The following is a 10,824-nucleotide window of genomic DNA, read 5'->3' as shown; positions in this document are numbered from 1 at the left end:
TCCAAAGGAGTTAAATAATTAGGGGACAAACCTGTAGGCATCTCATTCTCACGAGGCTCCCTTCCCCCGCCCCCGTTCAAAAAACTCCAAACAACAAACCAACCAAACCCACAAACCTATCTGAACAAAGACAGCAGCTGGGCGACCCCCTCACTGCGTCCCCCCCAGTTATTTACTGGGTGACCCCCCTCCTTTCTCTTCACCTCCTAACCCAGTGCCTCTGATTATGAGATAATGGATTTTGCGATTGTTCCTATCAGGGGGGAAAAAAAAAAATCTCCACCGAACCCCCCGTTTTCATCTTTTGACTGTTTTATTTAAGCCAGTGGGAAAGTATTGAGAGCCGTAATTGATTCATAATGATCCATAAATCGATGTCGGAGCGCGGGGGGGTGGGGCTGGAGGTGTATGAAGAGTAGAGGGGGGAAAGCTGTTTATTTATTTTATTTCTAAAGCTTCAACTAAAGTAGCTTCGACACTGCGGGGGGCTGGAGGGGAGGAGCGAATGGGCTCTGCCGGATCATCCATCATCGCTGTCACCCAGAGTCTGCCCCGAGGAGCCGTAGACGCAATCTCCCTTCTGTCTCTACACCGAAACTATTAATATTAAAACCTCCCTTCAAACACTGCCCCGACGGTCTCCATTCTCATCACACTCTGACCGGCCTCCCCCATCAGGCCCGCGTTGCCCCTGCGCCAAGCTTCCTCCCAGCCCGGCCCCGACGGAGGGAACTCCAGCGGCGGCGCACGACGCCCTTAGTTGATTACGGCGACTGCTAGGTGGCCCTCCTCGCCCCCGTCGATCTGAAGCACGTCTGTCTAACACACACACAACGCGCACACGGAAGGCCAGGTGAGGGCCGGGGCGGCCGGCGCGGAGGGGGAGAGTGTGCACTCCCGCTGCCCCTGCCCAAGCCCCCCGCACGCACGTCTGCACCGACCCGGCTCGGTGGGCGGCGGGCGGGGGGCTGTGGCTGCGAAGCCGGCACATCCAGACACCCAGACACCGGCCCTTCTCACACAGTGGCAACTTGCAGCGGAGGTCCAGGCTCCTTATCAAATTGCTGGCCTGCAAGACTAATGGGGAACTTGTGGAGGACCCCTGTCCAGTCCCTTTGAAGGAAGGTCCCTCCTCTGACAGCTGCTAGAGATATTAGCCACATTTCCCTCCCCAAATCTGCTCCGGGTTAACAGGCCCACAGGGGTGGGAGGGGGCGAGGAGGCCAGGAGGATCCTGATGGACGCTTCTCTGCAAATCTAACCAGGGTGAGCTGGGGCGAGTGCGGGGCGCTGACCTGGGGTGGGGGGAGAAGGGGGGGGTGGGCGGAAGACACAAACTTCCCTGATCTCTTCTCTCATTTTCCTTCAAAACGTGGCTTCTTGCTCAATTCCCAACCCTTAACAGATGGCGACTACAGTTCTCTCAGAATTTCTTAAAGAAAGGGAAACCTTTGGAATTTATTTCTGCTTTTGCTTTTCCATATAAATAAAAAAGTGTTTTTATATTACTCTTGTTTTGGAGAACATAAGCAATTTTATTCAGACTACAGTATTTCCTTTAACACTATATGGTTGTCAAAACACCATTCCCAGTTTCTTTGCTTTTGACAGCTGAGTCTTTCTTAAATATACCCAAATCGGAACTCTTTATACTAAATAGTAAACCCGAGATAGGAGCAAGTGCCTTCTGAGGTGGTATACAAAAAAAAGCATTATAAAAATTGGACAACTCTTACCACCTCTCTGTCTTAGCTTATGGAGGGTGGGGGGGAAGCAAGGAAATGCAAACAAATATTATTACAATTATTATTCACCTCCAAATATTTAAGAGGGTTAAGGTTAATGTAATAGGGTGTGAAGTTGTTAAAGAAATCAAACCTGAGATGATTTTATTCATTAAAACCAAGGATAGAGAGTTCTGGGATCTAAACTGCGATGAAATAGCTTAATAATAATTTCATTAAACACTTTCTAAACATGAGCCAACTACCAAGTAAACCCTTCAGCATTTACTCTACTGAGAGGAAAGGAAGAAAAACTTGGCCAGAAATTTTTTTCAGCTGACGTGAGAGTTAATTTATAAATGAAGAACTTGTCAAATTTTACGTACAAGCATTTAAGTTAAAAATATACAAATATTTAAATTTTGCAAAAAGACTCCAGGTGAAATTGGACAACAAAAATGAGAGGGAAGCTCTCTCTATTCCAAGTGGCACAGAATTTCTCCATGAACAGTTAGCTTGCATCGGAAGTGTTATTTCTGTGTTTAAACAGCAGAACATTAATTAAACTAGTAAATGGATTTATAAAAATTCTACCTAAAAATGATACAAAACAATAGAAGTTTATTTCCTTGTTCCTTTGTATACAACTTCTATTAATGTCTGCTTGTTTGTTTGTTTGTTTTGCAATGGGAAGATGGAAGAACCCAAAATAAGATACAAACTTGAATTTCTGGGATAGTAAATGATTTCCCAATCAGGCTGACATCACACAACTAAGCTAAAGTTTATGATAGTATCCCTTCTGAACATAGGGTTCAAAGTTTGGGTGTTACAAAGTTCCAGGATAGTATATTTATTTGCGAAATTGAGGGGGCATGCAAATACCTCACACCTTTTTTCACTTTGCATACTTTAGCAGGCATGGCTTGTGCAGTATCATCAAGCTAATGACAGAGATGTTCAGGAAAGTTGCGTGGAACTTTGAAAATGGCATTACATTGCCTGTTTTGTTGTTGTTTTAGAAAAAAAGTTTAAGTTTAGTGAGCAAATCATCATACTAGCGTGCCTGCACATGGAGCTGTCTGAAATAAAAAGACATCATACTATAATTTATATTAAATATTAATGATTAAATAATCTCTTCAACTCAGGATTTCAGACTCCATAGAAGTTGTTTACTCATCTATGAACATCTATATGTAAATTTTAATTTACATATTCAACAGTATTTTAGTAACTAAGAGAGAAAAAACACAGGTAGATGAATTATCTTTGAGCACAGACGTTAGTTATTTCTGATGATGTAAAATTAACCCCGAAAAAGCCCTTTATTCTGGCAGAGAATGAACATGAAAAGCTTTATCTGAAAGTATTTTTTTTTAACATAATGCATCTAAAGAGGAGGTTGGACGTGTTGGTGATCTTTCAACCTGGCTCATAACACACGCACACACACACACACACACACACACACAGTTTCGTACCTTTAGAAGTTTTCTGCTGGTAGAATTTATAGGCCAAATATATACTGAAAGCCTACAGAGATGGTTACCTTAAAAAATTGTTGGTAAGTTAAGTTTCAAATATACTAGATTTCTGGGGGCAAAGCCATCACCTACTTTCAATCCCAAATATACAGTAGGTACCGTGCCACCTTGCCTTAAAACTATTAAAAACACAAAAGCCTAACAAAAAATCAAAAATGAAATATTTATTACCGCATTTTGTGACTTAACACCTTTTTTTTTAACATAACGTCACAGTCCTCATACAAGTATTTTAATGTAAATTTGACAAAGCTTAAAGGTAACAGCATTTTCTTCTAGTGAGGAACACGTGCTGAGAAAAGAAGAATTCATGGACATACAATACCAATTCCACAGCAGATCTGATACTAGCAAAAACATTCTTTTTTTTTTTTCAATTGAGGTAAACACATAGAATATCTAACATGAAACAATTAATAGACCGAACTCTGTACGAAGTTTGTTACAGTATTCTCTTGCTCCTTTTTATCCTCCAAGCTTTGAGTCTCGGATAAAGTCCTAGTTGTGGTGCTATGACCATTAATAACTTTTTTTGTGTGTTGAGGAAAGCTGCCCAACTTAAGACTGTTTTGTCCACAGCCAAGGCTTAGAACTCCTGGAAGAAGCTCCTGCTCTGTCTTTAAATCTTCACTGGCAAGCTCTTTGAAGAAGAGTCCCCCAAAATAATAATAAGAATTGGCTTATGAAGCACAAACTATAAAGATCTGTTTGAAACTAAAGGACACATTTATGGAGGAACAAAGGCCGGGCATGAAAACACATTCTTGAAGCCGGAGTCCGAGGGATGAGGTTTAGCCAGACGTTCACCATGGTCTCCAGCATGGTTCTTTTTTCATTGGCCCAACAGGTTTAAAATATACCACAGTCTCTCCTGGATAGTGAATTCACTGATGAACCAAAACAGTCATTCTTTTGGGAACAACACACATAGTGTGGAAAACAAGGATATATATTTTTTTTCTCTTCTAAAACTATTTGAGGCAACATAACGGAGTGATCAACAGAAATGTACAAGTTTAACTTAGTTCCTATGTTTATACTACAGTAGTTATAACTCTCGGAGTCTTTTTCCAGAGGATCTTTACATGGACAGAATTGTCTCAGTGAGCCCATGATTTCACATTTGTGTTCTTGTCTCATTGGTCCTCTGTTGCTTGATGAAAAATGACAAAAAGTAAAAAATAATCACAGCTGTCTGGAATTTCATATTGAGTGTCAACATCTGGTCAAAGTTCAGAAAGTCTTAAAATAGTTTTTGCGTGTGTTTCCTTTTCCCTTGAGTTCCCTTATACTATTGGGCATGAATGTCCATAACCTGTCCGCCAACATTGGGATCTACAGAATTTAACATTGTGGGACTCTGTGCTGACATAGTCATTCCAGGGTGGGAAGGGGGTCCTCCGTGCATCATCATGGCTGGGTGGTGGGGATGGCTTGGCAAATATGAACGCATTGGGGGTCCATGTCTTAACTGAGTAGGGTGTGGGGTCATCTGGGGAGGAGTGTAACTTGGCTGTGCCATACTCATTCCCATAGGACCACCCTGAGAAACGTACTCCCCTGGCATGCTCTGCAAACCTGAAAAGAGAGAGGCAAAAAGAAAGCAGGTCAAATTCCTAGACATTTTTATACTTTACCCATCAAAGATGAAAGGAAAAAAAAAAAAAAAACAACAGACACTGCAAATCTTATATCTAAATTTAGCTGCAGATTCTTGCCAATGTTTGCAGACATTCAAATTGTAGTTTGCATTTAATTTCATCGCACAGCAGTATAATGCAACACAACAGAACTAAATATTTAATGCAACTAAATGTCATAAAGTGGAACTGTTTTTCAAAATGGTATTCAGTACATTTCTTTGATAAATGCAATAAGAATATAAATTCTAAGTCGAGTTTTATCAGTTAACTGTTGATATATCATTTCTTTTCCTTTGTTGCATTTATAGAAATGGACAAAAATTATAGATATTAAAATAAAGTTGACATCTTATCATATCTATATTTCTTCATGAAAAATGTATTGTACAAAACATTATGGCATATTCATTTTGAAGGGATGGGCTTTTACGTATATTTAAAATGAAGCCCCCTTTTGAATTAGAGGCATTCTTATAGCAGTACACCCAAGAGATTGTAAAGGTCAGAGGTAAGAAGTCAAAGTAAGGTCATATGACATGCCCAGTAGTTTATGTCTGAAAATTCCAAAAAAAAGAGAATGCCTTGAAATGAGGAATAAAATATAACACTTCTAGAAATTCTTAATCAAGACACACGAGATTTGAAGTTGTGAGTTAAAATGTTGGGAAGTCATCAGTTGAAGGATTCTGATTTCTCTTGCAAGTCACCTGTTCATTGAATTAAGGTTATATTATATTTATTGTTGCCCATCCCCAGAGCTAAAAGGACAGCTTTATTCACCTCTATTTAACCTCCAGTACATACAGTTGAAAAGCTGAACAGATGTTTTTGACACTGTAAGCTGGTAATCTAAAGGCTTATACGCTGCAGTCATTTTGTTAAGTAGATCCGCAGTCCATTATTAAGAGAAGTGGCAAAACCATCTAAAGACAATAACACAGCCTGCATAGTCCCAGCTCTCTGTTTATTCTACCACAGCAGCCTGCTCAATGGATGATGATAATTAAGTACCAAATATACCATATTGTCTGGCTGCATAATCAAATCAAGAGAGGATAATATTCTTCTGTATTAAGCTATTAATGTAATTGGTCATGAAGCATAAAATATGTTATGTAATTAAATAGGCTAGACATTATATGGCCTATATTAAGAATTATCCAAGCTGAGCAAATGTTTTCTCTATAGCTGTTTTAGGGAACATTGCTTTCTACATTTTTTGACTGCATTAGTAAAGGAAGAAAGGAAGGAAATTGGCTTCATCAGTGGTGTGCCATGGTGACCCCCTGAGATCTCATCTAAAACGTTGGCCTCTATTTACATATGGAGCATGATTTAATCAAGGTACGTGTTGTTATATTCAGCCTCATTAAACAAGGAAGTTTCGATGTTATATGAATTTTTTTATGCTCTGGTGTCTTCAGCAAAGGATATGTCTTGTTGGTAGACTCTGAATTTTTTTCAGATGTCAAAAACACTTGAAGCTTTAAAGTCTAATGGGTTTCTTAATCCAACTGCAGCCATTCAGCCTCAGTGAAAAATCCATTCCTTCATATTCAGTTGCTCCTAAATGTCTTTCCCTTTAAATTTATTGACTGACTTTCCTGTCTTTCTGTCTCATGTCGAAAGTCAGTAGGCACATGTAAAAAATAATCAAAACACACCGACTCCCTAGTGAAGAATCAATGGTGTCACTGCTGTCATATATCTAGACTAGGCATAATGAACTGCAGCATTTCATCTTTGCATATAAGATAATTTGGGCATCAATCGTGTTCTGACAGATTTATGTCACTCAAAGGACAGTTCTACTTTTCCTTTTTTTTTTTATCGCTTCATTGAAGCCTGCTTAATTTCTCTCAGTCAACTGGTGCCCCCAAGACGTTATTTTTATTCTTAAATGTCCAATATCCGCCCGATGTCTGTGTTTGTGCTCATCGGGGCCTCAGTAAATAGGCTAAGAGGCAGTCCCCCCTGCTTAAGACACACGCAGGCTTGTCAGTTGGCCTTTTCTAAAGTGTGTATCTGTGTCATCTGTGCCTTCGGAGATGGTGATATATATTTAAAAACAGGTCCTTAGTTTGGAAAGGCATGCAGTTATGGGCAAGGAAAAATAAAATGGGGGCAAATTATAAAAAATAAAATAAAGTCTCTGCAGTGACAGTGAAGACAGGTCGCACCCGACTGTACTTACTTCCCCCTGGCTTTGCGATTGCTTTACATGGTGAAGGTTACATGTAGTGCCATTGCCCATCCATGCCCATATTCATGCCCATTCCACTCATAGGTCCTAGAAAGGAGATAAAATCCGAGAAGAGGCCAGAAAATCAGCAATAATTGATGGTAAAAAAAATAGGAGGAAACTCAGATTCCTTCTCACTTTTTGCCTTGGTTTAAAAAGAAAAAAAAAAAAAGAAAAAGGATGTGTATGGGGCAGAGTAAAATGGTACTGCTGTCAACTCTTTACTTTTTAAAGAGGATTCTTTTCCCCCACCCAAGGGAAAGAAAGCAGACAGAGCAGGCAGCAGGCAAATGTTAAACCCACCATGAGCGTGGGAGAGTAGAGTGGATGAAGAAGGCTGGTGGAGAAGGTGATACTTCCCAGGGAAGCCCAGAGGAGGGATGAGCAAACCTACCTGCAGGCCGGATTCCCATGTGTTGTTGACCATCCAACACAAAGCTCCCCATGGGCTGACCCTCTGGACTATACGCTGCTCCTTGGCTCACTGAAGGATCAAGAAGAAAACCTGATTGTAGTCATTCGAGGACACAGAGGAGAAAGAAGAAAAGATATACCAAACAATCAGCAATTGTTCCTGCTGCAGCACTGAAACGTTACAGCAACAACGTGGTTGGCGCTTGAAAAAGGGGGGTGTGGTCTGTCTGTGTGGTTCTAGGATTGAGGTAAGATGAGTGAGTGGCTTTAAAAAAGGTTCTGGAGGAAAGACTTCACCAGCCTGTTTAACAGGTGGGTCACCCTCTGTAGCTTTTGCTTCTCGACTTCTTTCTCGATTGGGGGAAGAGGGACAGGGAACCTGATGTATAAATATTGCCACGTGCTATTAAGTTAAGATTTTGTAATCCTGCATCTCTGGTGGCTTATAAAATTTCACATCAGACACAAACACTTGATATTCGAGCACAGTTTTACAAGGTTAAACAGACTCAATGGAACATTTGCTTTTTCACTCATACCAAAGAAAATGTAAGCGTGGTAAATATAATATTTCAATTGTTTTATATTCTTCTCCAACAGGTCCCCGGCCTCCATTAGTGGAACGATATTTCAGTGTTAGTGGGGAAATTTTGCCAAAGGAAATTAATTTTCTTAAATTCTTTAAACTGAGGCCACAGTTTAAATCTCCATCCCTTTGGACACCCTCGTGAGTAACAACAGTCATCACCTACATGGAAAATAGTTTTCTTTCCCGTAGACCTTCTTGCAGGACACCACAAGTCCTCAGTAAACTAAGGAAATGCCTATTTCGAAGTAGAATAATTAGGAGTTCATGGGGATGGTTCTGACAGTACTGTGTAACGATGGCTTTAGAGAAACAGAGAGACTCTGTGAGAAAAACCCACATGTGTTTTCGTGGGATGGATGGGAAGCATTTTAATAAAAAATAATGCTGGCAATGCAGCAGGTCAGGCTTTAATAGAATATTATGAATAGTCAATGCAAATGAATGGATACAATGAGTTTAACAGGGGATGTTCCAGGAGTGAAAGCAATGCGCACACCAAGGAATTGTGGGTAAGGAGAAAATGAGAGTGTGCTAATGATTGGATGCAGACAAGCAATGAGTAATTCCAGAGCTCACAGTCAAACAAACTGCTTGTGGCACTAATACTTGTGCCCAATTACCAATTCAGAAAGAAAATAAAAAGCAGTGTCAGTAGAGTCAGGGTGGGAAATCTCCAATTAGCACCAATTAGTGAAGTTGCTTCCTAGAATGGAATTCTGGGGACATTAAAAAACAAATCCTCCCAGAATGCCTGATGGAAGCATTTCTTTACCAGGTGATGAAACTCCTGAAGTATAACTTGATGAGGATTTGTGCCTGTGGGATGTGAACACAGATATGAGTTGGAACTTGCCTGCTCGATTTGACTGGTCAATCATGGGCTGTACTATTCTTCTTCTGGCATTAATAAACCTGAAACAGAACAGAGACGTCCAGTCAGCAAATGCAATTTCTGTGCTCCGTGAACACCTCTGCACGAACGCTGCGGAGGACACAATACAGTCAAACATCTACTGAAAATTATCTTTTTAATTCAAAGGCAATTTTCCCTCTCCATGTTCAAAAATAGCTGACTGGATCATCTCCTCCATCATCTCATAATCAACTCAAAGCTGACGTGCTAAAAAGGCTCAGGAAGGGAAAAAAGTTTTCCCTGAGAAAACTTCTATTAATTTGCAATTGTGCTTCTGCCTCTTGAACAAGTCGGAATCTGGTTAAAGTTCACAGGCTGGAAGATTTTCCCCCTTTCCCTAAACTCGCCATCATAGGGAGACCCAGCCTCCCCTTGCAGCTGGTCATAAATGGAGACCAGGCTCTGGCACTCGGCTTTCACAAGGTATTGTTAGGTCAGCAAAGCCATCAATTAGGCTGTCTGAAGTTTTATCACCAACACAGCAGTAATAAGTGCTGGCCAGAAAGACTTCTGCTCTTCGGCAACTCCTGCAGTTTAAGCCTGTAAAGTTAGGGGTCACTTAGAGGTCAGTGCCAGCTGGGGGCGGCCTTTCCAGTCTAAGCTGGGACACCCAGGGCAGGGATAAGGTAACTGCCAACCATAAACCCAGCCACCTTTCAACCCACTAGAAAGGCAGAGCCTCAGGTACACATGGTTGATATTAGAGTCCAAGAAACATTTTCAAATCAGGTGGCAGCTGAATCACAGGAATGTAAAGGAGAAGCACTTATTTCGTATAGAAGCCTGGATCTAATTTTGCTGGAAATCCAAAAATAAGTGCCTACTTCATGTTACTTTAATGTTTAATAATGCCCATCAAATATTCATGTACAGAGTAAGATGATAAGAAATCTCCTTTATTTCTCCAAATTTAATAAAAACAAAACAATTTTCTACCATTTGCGAGTTACCCCTGTCCCCATGCATTTAATGACATGCATTCCCCACACGCTTGAGCTGATGCACAGGATTCACGGGCTGCATGTTTTCAGGGGGGACGTGGAGGGAGGGAGATGCCTAGCGTATAGCTAGCTGTTCCTGCAAAATATACCCATGGATGACGTTTCCCAGTATTCCCAGTTTCAAATCTTAAGTGCAGGGGGACTTCATGATTAATGAGTCTACATGGGGTCACAGGCAGGAACTGAAAACTCATTCTTTGAAATTAGCCAGGAAAATTCTAGCGTGTTGGCAGCTCTGCGCTCCTATGGCGTTCAAGTCCCTTCTGTGGAGGACAGCAGCCCACACCCGTTCAGGCCTCCTGTGGGCACTCTGGTGGGAATACAATTAGACTGAAGAAAAATAGCCTCTAGAAAACCAAAAGAGTCTTTTGCATATGGGGTTTGTTTGGCAAACAATGAACTTCTTTATTACTTAAGAAAGCGTAGCTCAGATGTCACACCCCCTCAGGTTTGGGGAAGAAAGTGACAGCTTATGAGAGGTGAAAACAAAAAAGAGAGTGGAAACTGCGTATTTATTCCCACTGGGCACCTTAAGTGGTGCTGAGGAATATCTGACCAGATAGATCACAAAGCCTTCCAGAAGTATCCCTCAAATCAGAGAAGGAACTTAATGGTCTACTCTTTTCCTCACTGCTTTTACTGGGACCAAGGAGGACTGACCTGAGAGTTCCACCCCCAGATCTCTTTTCATCAGCTCAGGTTAAGACCAATTGAGATGCTCAAGAGAGGAGAAGCCTTTCCTCTGCTCCTT

The 10,824-nt window shown here is 41.0% G+C and overlaps 1 protein-coding gene across 5 annotated transcripts in view; it reads right to left on the bottom strand.

Moving 5' to 3' along the window:
- Positions 1 to 3,420: 3,420 nt before the first annotated feature.
- The window catches only part of MEIS2 (Meis homeobox 2), a 199,186-nt gene continuing 191,782 nt past the window's right edge, over positions 3,421 to 10,824 (bottom strand). For 3 of the 5 annotated variants that reach the window (XM_059913671.1, XM_059913672.1, XM_059913675.1), the window contains 3 exons: positions 9,013 to 9,071; positions 7,551 to 7,661; positions 3,421 to 4,849 (listed from right to left, as the gene is read on the bottom strand). In XM_059913671.1, the coding sequence (XP_059769654.1) occupies positions 4,563 to 4,849; positions 7,551 to 7,661; positions 9,013 to 9,071 (457 nt within the window). In that variant the 3' untranslated portion in view covers positions 3,421 to 4,562. Of the gene's footprint in view, positions 4,850 to 7,108; positions 7,205 to 7,550; positions 7,662 to 9,012; positions 9,072 to 10,824 lie in introns of all 5 variants that reach the window. The other 2 variants (XM_059913673.1, XM_059913674.1) reach the window with 1 other exon arrangement.

This window comes from Balaenoptera ricei, chromosome 2 (assembly GCF_028023285.1).
Source record: "Balaenoptera ricei isolate mBalRic1 chromosome 2, mBalRic1.hap2, whole genome shotgun sequence".
Classification (NCBI taxonomy): domain Eukaryota; kingdom Metazoa; phylum Chordata; class Mammalia; order Artiodactyla; family Balaenopteridae; genus Balaenoptera; species Balaenoptera ricei.
Note: the sequence above shows the minus strand (reverse complement) of the source record. Positions and strands in the feature narration are given on the sequence as shown.